Genomic DNA, 17500 nt, shown 5'->3' on the forward strand with positions numbered 1-17500 from the left:
TCCTGTGTCATCTGCTGGAGGCCTGTGCTTGTAATTGAACAAGAGGTATTTCTGGACCTTTTATTTTTTACTGGTTTTAGTCATTAGACTGCGGCCAAGCTGGGGCACCACCTTGAAGCCGTAGTCGAAGAAGTCCTATCCGATGCTTGAATAACTCTGCCTATTCATTTGTTACTTGACAAAAGAGACAATACTCTATGCACACCCACACCACCACCACCACAAACTCATGGAATATCTACAATGCACAAAACAGGACTTTCGTAGCAGACTTAAAAAAAAAAAAATTAAAACAAGAAAAACATACAATAAAACAATGACCAAAAGAAAAAAAGAGCAAAATGAGAAGCTTTTAAGCAGCAACAACAACAGTGACTCAAGTTTCTAACCAAGATAAAAGTGGTTGAATCGGTGCACAAGTCCAAAATAGAAAGAACCACACATCAAACGATATCCTGGACTCTTAAAATGTCTAAAAATATTCTAAAAGTACACGGGTTTTATTGTTTATAAAATATATATTATAAAACGATAATTAAGCGAGTTTAATTAGTGGAAGTAATCACAAGTTCCCTCGTTGGCTCATAAAGTATTCTTTACACCACATATCTACAACCAACAACGTCCAGTACAAAGCAGAAGGACCACAGGGAAACAAGAACAAGATGGACTTGCAAAACAAATATCCTAAAGTTTGGTGTTATGGGGGTCAGTACACATTACTCTATAAAGGGCAAAGGGGCTAGTTTGCTGGTTTCTCTGGTGTATATAATACTCCCTGGATGGGATGCCAGCCCCTCGTAAGATTATTCATCTTCATTCTGCGACTGAGTGGAATGAAGCAACATGACAAACTGGAGTGTTTTGCTCAACACAACATGCTGCATGGTCCAGGAACTGAAACCACAATCTTGCAATCAGGAGTCCAACACCCTAACCACTAAGGCATGCAACTCAAGTTTGGCATCAAATTGTTCATAAATTATATGATCAAACAATAATTAAGTCATTTTAATTAGTCTTAGCAGTCACAGGCTCCCTCTTTGGCTCATAAAGTATTATTTGCACAATGGGAAACAATGTGTGTTCCCACTCCCACCAAAAAAGCAAAAAATACAACCAAGAAATTCTGTTTTATTTGTGACAACTCCTCTGAAAGTTCTTCAGCCAAGAACAACCTCTCGTACAAAACAAGAAAAGGACCGCATAAAACATGTCAAACGCCCAGGATGTCTCCAGATATTTATAATTATAGAGCTATATAGTTTATAAAATATTTTCTAAAAGAATAATCCCAAACCAGTTTAATTAATCAGGGTTTCTATGGCTGGATGCCCTTCCTAACACCAACCACTCCATGAGTGCCACCAGCACCGATGCTTTTTTTATGTGCCACTGGCAAGGGTGCCAGTTACGTGACACCAGCATTGGTCACAACTACAATTTCACATGGCTTGACAGGTCTTCTCAAGCACGGCCAATGGCCAACGGTCATCCTTGAAAATATCTTCATTTGGCTGCTATTTCTAGTACGTTCAACGAGTGCAAAGAGGCTCCCTGACAAAAACAAAAGCTTTTCCATAAAAACAATGCTCCCTCCTACTTCCCCTCCCTCAGTTAACACTATGGGAGAGGTGTGTGTGTGTGTGTGTGTGTGTGTGTGGAGGGTGTGTACTAAATACGTGCAGTTCATTTACTTTACGGCAGTCATTAATTATAATTTCACTTCCCATATACAAGTGATTAGTAGACAGACTTGTGAGAATCCTGGATAAATTTAAACAAAACAGACATATATATTTCTATATATATATAAACACATTCCAGGGAGGTGACAAGTTCAAAGAACTTCTTATGTCCAGTCACTCAGGAAAGAACTCAAAGACAGGACTTTGCCATTCAGGTTACTCTGTCAAATATTGATGTTTATTTATTCACAATGTTTTGAATGAATCCTGCATTATCAAGACTTCAATGTTGTGAGTGTTTATTTCTGAAATGACATTGTAGGGTAGGTATGAGAAACCAGATCTGGTCAGTTTGAACATAAAGCAGCTAAAATATTTTGACCAGATGTGTGTGTGGGTATGTGTGTGAAAGAAGAACGCAAGTGGGGTTCAAAATTCACAACAGCTGTTTCAGCAGTATTTTATAGACGTATTCTTGGATTAAATCATGACTAAAATCTGACCTCTTCAGGCGATTTCAAACAGGTCAGGAAGAAATATAAGTTCGACTTGATCATCAAGCCACATGATGGGAAAAGTACATTTGTCTAGGTACGCTCATATAGAGGTAGACATGTAGTTGTATACATGTTCAGGTAACGTCAATTTGATGGAGGGAGTGAGCCAATGGACGGCACATACAATTGACCAGTTTAAGCAAATCATTTGTGCAGATTGTTTGGCAAAAGCTGAACAATCATCATAATCATCATCATCATTTGATATCCCCCTTTTCCATGCTAGCATGGGTTGGATGGTTCAACAGGAACCAATCAGCCAGAGAATTGTGCCAAGCAGTGTCTGCTTCCAGATGGTTTCTACAGCTGGATGCCCCCCCTAATGCCAACCACATTAAAGGAGTGTACCAAGTACATTATATATATACGCATGTATGTATATATATATATATATATATATATATATATATATATATATATATACATATGTATATATGCTTACTTTCTTATGATATTTAATCAACAGCAAGTTACAAAAGTGTGTGTGTGTATAAGTTTGAAAATGAAGAGATTCAATGGCTATAAATTAATTTATTAATTATTCAACATTGCCTACCATCATTTCACTTTATTTACACCCAATTTAAATTGCAAAACATATTTAATAATAAGTTTGCATTTTGAGTACCCTGGGTGGGAGGTCTTCAGTGCAAAATGGACATCACAGAGTTTACATTTTGATCAATTGAAATGCTCAAACGTATACACCAACTCCAATATATATATACATAGTAATGCACCTGAAAAAATCCTCCAAGGTTAGACGAGTAACCTCGTTGTTGTTCTGTGACTGAACTGTAATGCAAATAGATTGATCTGGGTACTTCTCCACATGGCATCATCAAAAAGATAGCAGTGAGGGGCAGTAGGAATAAAAAGAATACAGTAATAAGTAAGCGAATACAGAGGGATGGGAACAGTTTTGTCTGCAAGATATTATTAATCTGTGAAAAGGATTAACAATAATTACTCACACACACACACACACACACACACACACACCTGTGTGTGTGTGTGTGTGTGTGTGTGTGTGTGTGTGTGAGGGGGTTGTTATATTTCAACACTGACAAAAACTGATATCACTAACTAAAACAGACACCTACTCATAAAGCAATGAATGACAGGGTATTGAAATGTTTTTGTGAGTGGTGTGAATCACACACACACACACAAACTCTGACTCACACACACAAAGTGATAGGGGTTACCTTCATTATGGCATGGTTCCTACAACTGGATGCCCTTCCTGATGCCAACCACGCAAGGAGTGTAATGGGTGCTTTTACATACCACTGGCACAGGTGCCATTTACATGGCACCAACAGCGACCACAACTACAGTTCAAGATATAGTATATATGACACAACACAACATATGATACACTTGTACACACACATACACTATAACACAGAACACTATATATATATATATATGCATGTATATATGCATGTATATATGCATGTATATATGCACACACACACACCTTTGTATTGGTATATTTTATTCTGTTTGCAGAGACTTTTGTGATGGTTTAAATTTATGCTTAATTAGCTATGGACCACTCTCATTAAACAAAATGCTTTATTAAAATGAATTAAGATGTTCTCTGCGAAGTACGTCAGCCTATTTTTCATACATCAATATATACATCTATGCACACGCACACACACACACATCAGTATATACATACTTTCACATACATACATACATACATACATACATATACATGCATAGACATACACAATAAACTGCTCCCATAAAGCCCACCACCACCACCACCACACATATGCACATACTTCTAAATTTAAAAAAAAAAATCTGGTGTGTGTGTGTGTGTGTGTGTGTATAATTGCATGATAATGTATATCTATATATTCTACTATTTTGGCATGTGTGCACATGTATCTGTGTGTAATCGTGTGTGCATATGTTTGTGCGTACTGGTATTTAGGTATGTGTGCATATGTATAAGCATGTGTGTATATGTCTATGCGTGTGTGTGTGTGTGCACAATTGCATAATCATATATGTATGTCAGTATCTTCTAGAATTAAGATGTATGCACATGTGTTTATGTGTATGTGTGTGCATGCATACATACACGTGTGTGTGTGTGTACCAGTTCATATGTATGTTACGTGTGTAAAATATGAATAAAAAAATCAAGAGTGGGCCAACAATTGGCAACCAACCGTCCGACCAGCCAGCCAGCCAGCCTGCCAACCAACCAACCAGCCAACAAGACAGGAGGACTGTTATGTGATCCAACCATTGTGTGTGTTACACACCATTCATATCTAATACTCTACTGACTGCTGTCCTACTAACTTAACATCAGCCTTATGTTTCACACACACACACACACACACACACACACACACACATATCGTACATACAAAAACACACGTTTACATATATGCACAAGCTATATAAGTACAGGCTTACATACACACACACACAAATACACATATGAATACACACATATACACATTGTATATACTCACACATATACATGCATAAAGACCCAACTACATACAAAAAGATACGTACACATACACACGCATTTATGCAACTTATGTACAGTCCTACATACACATACACACCCCTGCACACATACACATACACACCCCTGCACACATACACATACATACATACACACACACATATGCATAAACACATCTAGAGAGGTACATTTAAAAATCTTTCTACATACAAACACAACTATCTTCATGTATATATGAGTGTGTGTGTGTAATATGTTTATATATCTATATGTATGTGTATATACAGAGACAGAGAGACAGACAGACATAAACATACATTACACACAAACATCCAGAGAAACGCATACATAAACTTCACATATACATACACACATCTATGTATAACCCTATGCATACACATATTGTAATTGCTATTCCCTCTCACACACACACACAACACTAAGTATTGGTCCACATAGACACACAAATCCAAAATACAAGCACACATACACACACACACACACGTATAACCAAACTGTGCTGGATCTGTATGCCACACATACACACCATACTTGTCTATTTGATTATTTAGTCCTTAGTATTTTGTGGTGCACCCCCCCCCCCCCGTTGTTATTTTACCTCCTACTACCATTCCTCACTGTTTCAGTGGGGGGAAACAAGGCACCATGCTGAGAGTGGAGAAATGAACAGTCATCAGTTCTGTCACACCTCTTGTAACCAGAGCCACAGATGGTGGGGGCAGTGTTGGCAGTGGCAGTGCTGGTGTGGTGTGATTGTGGTGGTGGTGGTGGTGGCAATTACTTTGGCAGTGGACAAGAAGGGAAGTACCAGAGAGAGATGGGAAGAGTAAGATAGAAAATAAGAAAAGAGTGATATAAACAGGTAAGGAAACTAGAACAGAGCCGGGCAGAGAGTTCCCTAGTGTCCTCCTCTTCAACTTCCCTTCCTTTGGCCCTTTCCACCTTTTCACAACCACTACACAGAGCCAGGACCCATCTTAACGTATGGCCATCCTGGATTCCTGGTTAATCACCTGGAAAGAACCTACGAATCTAGGAGCCCCAATATTCAATGAATAAAATACTATGGGCCCTAGCAGTAAGTTGCTTTTCTTGGGCAGGGGAGGGGGGAGATGATGCTATTAAGAGGGATCTGCTCTTCTTTCTTTTTCTTCCTCTCTCTTACGTAAGTACACTCTCTCCTTCAGAAATTTACATACACTCACACTCTCTCTCTTTGCACACCCCACACTCTTTCACTCATTCTTCCCTGCACCACCAACCCACCATCACTACCACCATCACCACTACCCCCTCCCCTACTCTCGACCTCCCACACTCGTCCCCCCCCCGCTTCCCTATTGCCAAAACCTTTTCCTCACCTCTTTCCACACTCAATCACATTTTCCACTTAGGATGGAGGAAGGGGGGATTCCACCCATTCTCCATAGAATCCACTATTTTCTACAACCACCCTGACACATTCTCTTTGCCCCCCTCTTATTCTGTCCATACCCACCTACTCTTCCCCCCACACCCACATTCTCCCATTCACCTTTTCCTCATAGCCTTTCTCAGCACCCCCCTTCCTCTCCACCCTACTACCCATATTAACAAAATATCATTGGGGTGAGGTGGGTGGATGGATAACAGAGATGGCTAGTGCAGGGTGGATAAAAAAATGATGGGTTTTTAAGTTTGGGTTCCCAACAAACTGGATCTATTCAATAGAAATCCCACCCCATCTCCCACCCTCCACCACCCCACCCCCACCACACACTTGAGAAAATGGTAAAATAATGGCAACATTGGGTGGATTAGGGCAGCGATGAGGGGTGGAGGGAGAGGAGAGTGAGTGTGAGGTAGTAGTGGCAGGAGAGGTGGGAGGAGATGGTGGGGGTGGGGAGAGAGCAGCAGAGGTGCAGAGCAATAGCTTGGCTGGGGGGGGGGAGCGGCATATGGCAAGCAGAGATTGGGGTTTGGAAAGCAAATCTTTGGCTTCCACAAGTGGTTGCCGCCATAAAGTGGTGGAGTGGAGCCGGGTGTAATAATTGGTGGAGTGCCTCGTGGAACTTGGTTGGGTTTATGAAAACAGAAGGGGTGGAGCAGGTGTGTTGGAGTGTTGTTGTTGCTGGTGATGTTTGTTATTGGTGGTAGTTGGGTGGGGTCCACGGGGGGGGGGGGGAATGGAGGGAGGGTGCATGAAGCATCAAGATTAGGGAGTGCTCTCTCTCTCTCACCACCACCACCCTTACCACCACCACCACCACCCTGTCACCTGCAGAGTGGGAGGGTGAACTATTGTGTATGTATGTAACAACAGGGTGGATGAAGCAGGCTGAAAGAGAGAGAGAGAGAGAGAGAGAGAGAATCAGAGACTGTTGCTGTTATTGATGGTGGTGGTATGTGATAGTCCTCTCCCTTATCTGAGATCTGGGGTGGAAGAGTAGAAGAGATGGGCGGGTGGGGTGGGGGGAGATGGTGATGGAGTAAAAATGAAATGATGCTTCACTTGTGGAAAATTGGTTGGAAGTCTTCAGATATTGTGATTAATATTAAATGTTTTGGCAAGGAAAACTCATAAAGAGCAAATAGTAATAATAATAATAATAATAATTGTATCTGATTTAGGGACAAGGCCAGAGGTTTTGAGAGGAAGGTTGATACCACCAACCCCCCACGCGGGGGGGGGGGCTAAACATAAAGAGGACAAACAAGGACAGACAAAGAGATGAAGTCGATTACATCAACCCCAGTGCATAACTGGTACTTATTTAATCGACCCCGAAAGGATGAAAGGCAAAATCGCCCACGGTGAAATTTGAACTCAGAATGTAACGGCAGATGAAACACTGCTAACAATTCTACCAGCTCGCCACCTCATGTGTTTATAATATAGTGACACTGTGTATAATAGCCATCTAACAGCACAAGGCCTGTGTATATAATGTATAATGTATATACAACAGCAAAGTCACACAGTGTACTTCAATGTATATATAACAGAAATGTCATACTGCATAAATGTATATATAAGAGTGCAAATAGTACAGTGACATGATGTAATGTGTTTAGAATGGTACAATAGTGGTGTTTTATATATACATATACACCATTATATGTAGATATATACACACACTATCTTCCCTCTTTTACTTGTTTCAGTTATTGGACTGTGGTCATGCTGGGGCAGAACCTTGAAGGATTTTAGTTGAATGAGTGAACCCCAGAAATTAGTTTTAAGTCTGGTGCTTACTCTGTCAGTAACTCTGGCTGAACCACTAAGTTATAGGGGATTGAAATAAATGAACATCATTAAATTGGTGGGGGGGGGGGACACATAAAGGCATGCACACACAATGGCCAATCAAATCCACACTCACAAGGTATCGGTTGGCCTAGGGCTATAGTAGAAAATACTTGCACAAGGTGCCATATAGTGGGATTGAACCCAAAATCAGGTGACTGCAAAGCAAGCTTCTTAATCGCACAGCAATACATACAAAGTATTTCTAACTTTGGCACAAAGGTTACAGAATTGATAGCAGGGGGCTGATTGACGAAATTGACTCATAATGCCTGATTGATTGACTGATTCGACCCCTAATATCTGAAAAGGCAATGTAAACCTTAGCGAGGTTTAAGCTCAGTAATGCATATAAATATACGTGGAAGATTAAAAGATAATAAGAGAAGCGAGTAAAAAGGGAGAAATGGTGAGAGAGAGAGGGGGGGGACTTCATTAAGTTGGGGTTTTTTTTGGTTTTTTTTGGTTTTTTGTTTTTTGGAAGCCTCGTTTATGACATTCTTGTCTGCTGCCCCTCAGATTCACAATTCCCACATCTGCTACAAATAAATAAATAATACCTTTTATATGGCATCAAATAATCATATTTGATCTCAGTTCTTTTCCTTTCTTTTGTTTTGGCATTTCAGAATCAGGGGCACTTGAGAAACAATATGACCTCCACTTGAAGTGGTTGGAGAGCGTATTTTATATTATATTATATTATATGTAGGTGATTGGTGGTGAGTGGGGGTGGCAGGGGGTGGGTTGATCCAGCCGAGGGTGAGTGAGTGGGGACAGGAAGTGTGAAGAGGAGTAGGAAAAAAGAGACAAACCTGAATGATGCAATAAAACAGGCCCACATGCTTCCCCTTTTATGTTTTCTTCTCTATTCAACTTCATCATTAACACCCCCCCCCCCCCCATTATCATCATCATCATCATCATCATTAACATCATTTCCGAGTCATCAAATAATGTCTGTCTGTCTGTCTACCTCCTCTCTCTCTCTCTCTCTCTCTCAAGTTGTGATTTTCAACTGGGACCCATACGACCCTAGGTGGGGCCCCACATAAGATTTTGCTGTTGTGCAACCAACTGGTTATCCTCTGCGAAGCCATGTTGAGACAGTCTTTGCAGAGCAGACTGAGTAATCCAGTAGGACCACAAGCTCAAAAATTTACAACCTCCGAGGTTGACTTTGCCTTTCATCCTTTCGGGGTCAATAAATTAAGTACCTGTGAAACAGTGAGGGTCGATGGAATCAACTTGCCCTCCTCCTCCTCCAAATTTCAGGCCTAGTGCCTTTAATAGAAAGAAGGGTTATTATCATTGTTTTTGATAAGTAAAACTTAGATCCGGAGTAAACATTTGTATTAACCCTTTAACAAGTTAAAAATAGGAGGAATCTTAAAATAGATTAAACACACATGCTCCCTCTCTCTTTTACCCACACATACACAAACACTCTCTCTCTCTCTCTCTCTCTCTCACACACACACACACACACACAACCAAGTCAAATTTGAACGAGATTACAATCAAATATTACGAGATAAAAGAAATATTTGTAGGTATGAAGTATAGTTTATAAAAAAAACCAATAACAATACTAAATCGAAAACAAACAGTTGAACAAACAAAGGTGGGAGGGGAAAATAACCCATAACAAAAACAACAACAACACTACAACATTTTGGAGATTAGAATGGGGGGAGGGGGGAAACCAGATAATAATAAGGTTAGATTTATATAAGTCGCTCATGTTAGGAGAAGAGCAGTAAATGCTGAAGTAACATTATTGGATGTGGAGATAAAAGTTATAATGTTACTTGGGTGTGTGTGTGTGTGTGTGTGGTTAGGAGGTTCTGCTTTACAACTGTGGGAATCTGAGTTCAGTCCCACTGGCGGGTGGGGTGGAGTGTGCAGCTGGGGGTAAGTGTTGGTGTCTTCTACCCATGGCTGCAGATCGATAAATGCCTAACAAACCAAATCTGAGGAACTTGTTACTGTGGAGAAAATGTGTGTGTGAGTGTAATATATGTATGCGCATGCATGAATATATATGTGTGTGTGTGTGTGTGTGTGAACGCGTATACATACATGCACTTATATACTCAGTATTGCTACAGTTGTTTCATTAGGAGTTTTCATTTTAATGTAATCTGCACACAAATAATAATAATAATAATAATAATAATAATAATAATAATAATCCTTTCTAGTATAAACACAAGGCCTGAAGTTTTTGTGAGTTTGGGGGGCAGGTATCGACCCTAGTACTCAACTGGTACTTATGTCATTGACCCCAAAAAGATGGAAGTGAACCTCAGTGAAATTTGAACTCAGAATGTAAAGAGCTGGAAGAAACGCCACTAAGGGTTTTGTCTGGTTTGCTAAAGATTCTGCTGAAGATTCTTGCCTTAATAATAATGGTTTCTGATCAAGGCTGAAGAGCAAGAATTTTTTTAAGGGAAATGGAACCATACCATCAATCCTAGTCCTTGACAGCTACATTTTTTTTTTACCGAACCAAAAAGGGTAAAATGCCACGATAACCTCAGCAGGATTTGAGCTCAGGACATAAAGACCCACATCCAATGGTGCAAAACATATTTTTTACCAATGGTCTAAGCAACATGACCAGCTTCAACAACAAACAGTCATCACTCACAAGCAAGTACGTCTTCACAGCACCATTCTAACATATTTCTGTGACTGTCGTAAGTGCCTGTGTACTTTGTGGGAAGATGATGTAGACAACCTGTCAGCTGCCCCCCTCCCCACCATCCGGATGTGAAAACTGGAGTTGAGGTGGGGGTAGGGGGATAGGGGGACTGTGTCACTACTCTGAGTACCAGCTGAGTCAACTGGAGCGATGTGAAATGAAGGGCCTTGCTCAAGGACCGTGCTCCACCCAATCTTTGGGGTCAAACTCCTTGTTTTATGATTATGAGCCCAAGGTCATTAAACACTGGTCCGGGGGGGGGAGTAAGGGGGGGGAAAGAAAATGGAGAGAAAAGAAAAAGAGAAAACGAATGAGGGGGAGGGTTAAAGAGAGAGGATGAGAAAGAAAGATAAAGAAAAAAGGAGAGAAGGAAAGAGAGAGAGGGTGGGAGATGTAAAGAGAGGAGAAAGAAGGGAAGGGAAGAGAAAGAACAGAAGAGAGAGAGAGAGAGAGAGAGAGAGAGTGGTGGGGAGAGATAAAGAAAGAGGGAAGGAGTAAGTGAGCAAGAAGAAAAAAAAGAAATAAAAAGAAAACAGAGAAAGAAAGAAAAAAATAGAAAAGCAAGACAGAAAGAAAGAAAAGAGAGGGGAAGATAGAAAGGAGAAAGAAGAAATGAAAGATGGTGAGGTAAACAGCTGAGTCAGCTGTTTGTGGGAGGGGGAGGGGGAGAGCGAAGAAGAAGAAGAAAAGTGGCTGTCTTCTGGTCAAAATTCCTACCAAAAAAGAACTAAGTTGGTTGGTTTAGAACACTCCAAGACATTCCATCAAATGGTTTTCAGTGCACAGTCTGTGTCTGGCTGTCATATGTATATATATACACACACACACACATACACGTGTATGATTATATACACTCTTTCTCTCTCTCTCTCTAAATAAATATATATATATATATATATATATATATATATATATATATATATATATATATAAAGGCATGTATATATTGGCATTTATGTGTGTGCATATATATATATATATATATATATATATATATATATATATATATATATATATATATATATATATATATATATATATATGTATGTATGTATGTATATATATATATGTATGTATGTATGTATGTATATATATATATATATATATATATATATATATATATATATATATATATATATGTATGTATGTATATATATATATATATAGTTTCTTCCTCACTTTCTCTCTGTCACTCTTAAATCCAAACCTACCATTTAGGTGAGCTCCACTGATTGAGTGCGATTAAGAAGTCGGAATCACTTTCAATTGTAGGTCACTAGGTTCAATCCTACAAGACGACACATTGTGTTATTCCCAAGTAATTATTATTATTAGTATCACCACCACCACCACCACCACCACCACCACCACCACTATAGACAGACACTTTCGATGCTTTTCAGTCAACCCAGCTAAAATGGGCTTGTTTTTGGTTGAGTTCTTTTTGGTTTTTTTCCAAGACAAAAAAAATAACGGTAAAAAGAATTTTAAAAAAAACGATAAAATGTTTTATGGAATAAGACAAGACATGGTTTGTGGTGTTGAGAGGTGGGGGGTGAAAGGGCTAGACAGTTGGTTAAGTGCTTAGTAACTAGCTCCGCTCTACTCACTCCAGTGGTTCATAGTGACTGAGCTGACAACTAATGTAGCTCTCTACACACAGACAGCTGTTACTCTTAAGATTTTCTTTCCTCGCAGAACAGAGAGAAATATGAAGATGAACGACAGAGCAAAGCCTAACCTTTTGAGTTAAGTTAATAAGCTACTATATGGGTTGGGATTTCTCTGCCTTGGTTGTATAGTAACAGGCATGGCCACAGCCTTGGGAACAGGGGTACAAGGGGTATCAACGTACCACCTAAATTTTTTTTTTTTTTTTTTTTTGTAAGAAGGGGTACAAAGCAAACGCTTTGAACATCCCCCCTGGAGAACTTCATCACCAAAACAAATAAGCCCAGAAAATGTTTTTGGACTGATTTGAAACAGGATTTTTCCAATTTTGGATTTATCTGGTTTCATTGATGTACAAATTTTTGTCTGTTGTGATGTTAAGATTGAAAACATCAACTTTGTTTGTAAAAAAATTTTGGACCTGGATGAAATATCTATGGGTCTCCTTTTCTGGAAATCCACACATGGACATACAGGAATTGGCAGACAGGGAAGAGCAGAACTGGATCAACTTGCAGAAGTCACTGGATATCAGTTGAGGACTGTTATGGAAGATAGGGATATCTAGCATGGAAAAGCTGCACTGGTCTGGGAAAATCCCCCAAACAGATAAACAGAACAGGATAATTTCATTTACACACACACACACACACACACACACATATACATACATAACACCAAACATATTCATTACATAAAGCCAGACACAGGCTATTTTATGTAAGTCGCTTGAGCTGCTAGAATTGACAGCTGAAATCTGTATCAAATCACATGGCCTACCACTGGAAACCAACAAGTGAAGAAAAAAATAGAAAAAAAGGGAAGGTCACTTTTGACAATGTAGTCCAAGATAGACAAAAGGCAATGCTGGTCACTACTAGGAATTTCTTTGATCACAGGCTTGTTCAATCAAGACTAACAAGGAGTTCAACATTGCATAACCAACGATAGATAGACTGGTAGATGGGAGAAAGAGAGGATCAAAGAGAGACAGACAGACAGACAGATATGCATAGACATATATATCTATACACATATATACACACACATATATACATATACTGGCACAAGCATATACACATATATGCACACACATACATATATATATATATATATATATATATATATATATATATATATATATATATATATATATATATATATATATTTAAAAATAACTTAAAGAATGCCACAAATACAGGTTTGAATGAGAAAGTATCGTTTTCTTTTTCATTTAGAAATTTTCAGTTTTTGTTTGTTTGTTTTGTTATTATTATTATTATTATTATTCTTTATATTTGAACACTTTCTTTTCCTTTTGTCTATGTACTTACTCTCTACTCGGACAGGCCAAAGCTTGCAGAGTTCCCAGGGAATTGTTTAAATAAATAAAATAAAAAAGCAAATAAAAAAAAGAGAAAAACTATAAATGAACTGTGCCATTACAAAACAAAAAAAAAATAAAAAGCAGAAAGTAAAAAAAAAGGGAAGAAATAAAAAGAAAAAATGCTTTGTTTTGTCTTTCTGACAAAACTTTGGAAATAACATGAAACAGGTTCACAGTGTGTGTGTGTGTGATAAAAAACACAAGTTGCTATTAAGTAGTTTTTGGTAATCACACATACACACACACACACACAAATAGCAATGAGACAATTGAAATACCTACATGATATATATGAATTTGTGTGTGTGTGTGTGTATATATATATATATATATATATGTATATACACACACACATATATATATATATATATATATATATATATATATATATATATATATACATATATATATATACATATATATATATATATATATATATATATATATATATATATATATATATATATATATATATATATATATATGTGTATGTATATACACATATATATACTTGTATGTGTGTGTATGCATATACATATATGTACGTATATATAATATAAGTGTGTGTGCCTATACACACACACATAACAATAATGTCAAATTTCTACTGTTGTTGTTCTTGTTCTACTTGTTCTTATGGGTGTGGTGCTGAGAATCATAACACAAGATATGGAGTATTAAACAGATGAGAGACAGAGGGAGGTTGTGATTCGGTTTCTACAATGAAAAATATATTCGTTAGAACTGCTTCCATGATGTATGTGGAGTTGAGTTCATTCATAATCCAACAGAAGAAATTGGGGAAGATTTGGGGGTTTATGTGTGTGTGTGTGTGTGTGTGCATGTGTATGCCTGTGTGTGTTGTTACATGTGTACTTTTGAATGTGTGCGTGTGTATGTTATTGCGTGTCTGTCTCTATGGCTTTGTATAAGCTTGTGTGTGTGTGTATCTTTTTTTTTTACATGTGAGTTTTTGATGTTTGTGTGTTCGTGTGTGTTTTTACCTGCATGTGTATGTGTTTGCGTGTGTGTTTATATGTCTCAGACAGTGACAAGACTAAAGTTCTGACCCCTACACTTCAGTTAGCTGTAAATAGAGTAAGAAGGTAAATAGGGAAACGTAGTCACGTTAACCCTTTAACAATTAGATTACTCCGTCAAATGTAAAAGATTATCTATTCACATTATCTTGAATTGTCTGATGAGATACTCTGCCTTTGTTTAAATTAATTTGGAAAATAATGAGGAATTTATTAAAATGACTTTGTTGTTGTTAAGCGTATGTTTTAGGACATAACACGAAATTTTGAAGGAAGGTTTTCGATCACTTTAACCCTTACTATTGAAATATACAGCATAGCCAGGTAGTTAAAAAGTTTGCTTCTCAACTATGTGGTTTCAGGTTCCATCCCACTGTACAGCACCACGAGATGAGTAATTGTTTTCTATTACAGTCCCAGGTTGACCAAAGCCCTGTAAATGAATATGGTAAATGGAAACTATGCGGAAGCCTATAAAATGTGCATGTGTCTGTCTGTCTGTTTACGTTTGTGTTTGCCCCACTCCACTACCTGATAACCGGTGTTGGTTGACTTATATCCCAATAATTTTGCTGCTTCGGCAAAAGAAACTGATAGAATAAGTTTGCGACTAAAAGAAATAAAACCAAATATTGGGGATGATTTGTTTGACTAAACACTTGAAGGCAGTGCCCTAGCATGGCCACAGTCCAAAGACTGAGACAAGCAAAAGATAAAAAAAACAAAAACAAACAAAGAGAGAGACATCACTGATTACGACAACTGTTTCGTAAATTGGTGAGCTTGAGGAGTTAAAAATATTGGTAACAAGGAGAAGAATCACAGAGGCACAATAATGTTTGGGTGGTGGTGGTCACAAGATGTGCCACAAGTATTTGTTAGTGCCTCCTATATATGTATTAGATGTAGTATAGTAAGAAGAATCAATGGAGAGGTACGTGTTCCACACATGTATGCATGTATATATGTGTGTGTGCAAGCAGAGCAGAATATGTGCGTGTGTGTGTGTGATAATCCTTGGCACTATTTGTTTGCTTCAAGCGAAGAAGGAAAAAAACAAAAAGAAAAAAATGAACGATAAAATGGTGAAAATCTCGTGTGAATTGGCTGAGGAAGCAACCAAAGATTCCTTTCAAGTATGAAATTACAAGAGATAAGATTGAGAAACGTTTGTCTATTTCTATTGTTGTCGAAACTCATAGGAAAAAAAAAACAAACACAATAATAATAATAATAATCATCATCATCAAACAGATCAAGCCATTCAGGATAACCGACCGGATATTGTAGTGAAAAATCGCACTGACTAAACATGTTTGCTCATAGATATGTTAATCTCAGCAGACCACAAAACCTCTGAGAAAACGTTTGAAAAGTTAAGTAAATAGAAGGACATTGAAACAGAGATCTCAAAAATGTGGCACCTGAGAGAGGCAACTGTACCTGGGATCGGTGTAGTTTTGGGGACAAAATCAAATGGCACTCTTGAATACTATAGTAAAAAAAACAGGAAACTTCAACAGTAGCAGAACTGCTATATACAGACTCAGGAAGACATGGGACAAGGTGGTGAAGCATGATCTTTGAATGTTAGGTGGATGCCACCAGGGAGCCTGAACCATGCTAGTGCTTTACTCAACACATCAGCACGCTAATTGATGTATACCCATTAGTCCAAAATATTAGATATATATATATATATATATATATATATATATATATATATATATTGTATATATATAAATCAGTGAGGAAACAGAAGACAAGTGCTTTTGAATGGAAACTACCCTGTGCAGTATTTGATCCAACAAGTTAGAGCTTCTCTTGTGCATGGCATTCATTCCCTTGTCACTGTTGTTCCATCAGAAATGCAGTGGTTAACCCCTGGTTGCCACCTTGAGTCCCAGCTGCACCCCAGCAAATCCTACAGACAACAACACTATTGTTTACTAAATGCATTATAAAACAATACAAAACAAACAAACAAAGAAATAACAATAAAAGTAAGTGAAATAAACAGACAGCTTCTATACCTGGTCCTTTCATTTTAAAATAGTCCATCTTAGTCCTTCAGAAATTTCAACCAAGAAGCTGACACTTGGAAGTACCTTCAACACCCTGTCCCACCACACCCCATCCTCACCCTGATTTGCCGCACACCTTTCATTCTGTTTTCTTTTGTTTGTCATTTTTTTGCTCCTCCTCTGGACGTTGACTGGTAAACGTTCTGGCAGGGCATTGACCATATCTGTATCTGTCGGTCGATCTTAACCAGTCTGATAGGGATAAAGCCTGTAAAGGTCATTGGCACAGCAACCGCTATGTACACTACTGCCTCACTTACTAGAAAAGTGAATTTAAATAAAATAAAATTAAATTAAAAAAACAACGGAAAACAGATAAGATCTGACCCACCCTGAAATATCACAACTTTTTATGATAAAACTATGTCATTGATATCAATACTAAATCTAACTGCATTGAATCAAACACATTGAGCACAAGACTTTAAGTCTGGGACATACTGTATTGGTTCTCCTTTGCTAAACTGCCGAGTTACGGGGACATAAACAAACCAACACCAGTCGGTTCATAGGAGGGACTTGCACATACACACAATGACATACATATGCACAAACA

General features: G+C 38.1%; 1 protein-coding gene across 3 annotated transcripts in view; it reads right to left on the minus strand.

The window, feature by feature from the left end:
• LOC106878658 (nuclear receptor subfamily 5 group A member 2) overlaps positions 1-17500 on the minus strand; it is a 170874-nt gene that overhangs the window by 67788 nt on the left and 85586 nt on the right. The window contains exon 1 of one of the 3 annotated variants that reach the window (XM_052975631.2): positions 16894-16936. The exons of the other annotated variants lie outside the window; for them this stretch is intronic. Within the exon in view, the coding sequence (XP_052831591.1) occupies positions 16894-16921 (28 nt within the window). The 5' untranslated portion in view covers positions 16922-16936. Of the gene's footprint in view, positions 1-16893; positions 16937-17500 lie in introns of those variants that run through there. 3 annotated transcript variants of the gene reach the window in all.

Source organism: Octopus bimaculoides, chromosome 21, assembly GCF_046866305.1.
Source record: "Octopus bimaculoides isolate indiv1 chromosome 21, ASM4686630v1, whole genome shotgun sequence".
Taxonomy (NCBI): domain Eukaryota; kingdom Metazoa; phylum Mollusca; class Cephalopoda; order Octopoda; family Octopodidae; genus Octopus; species Octopus bimaculoides.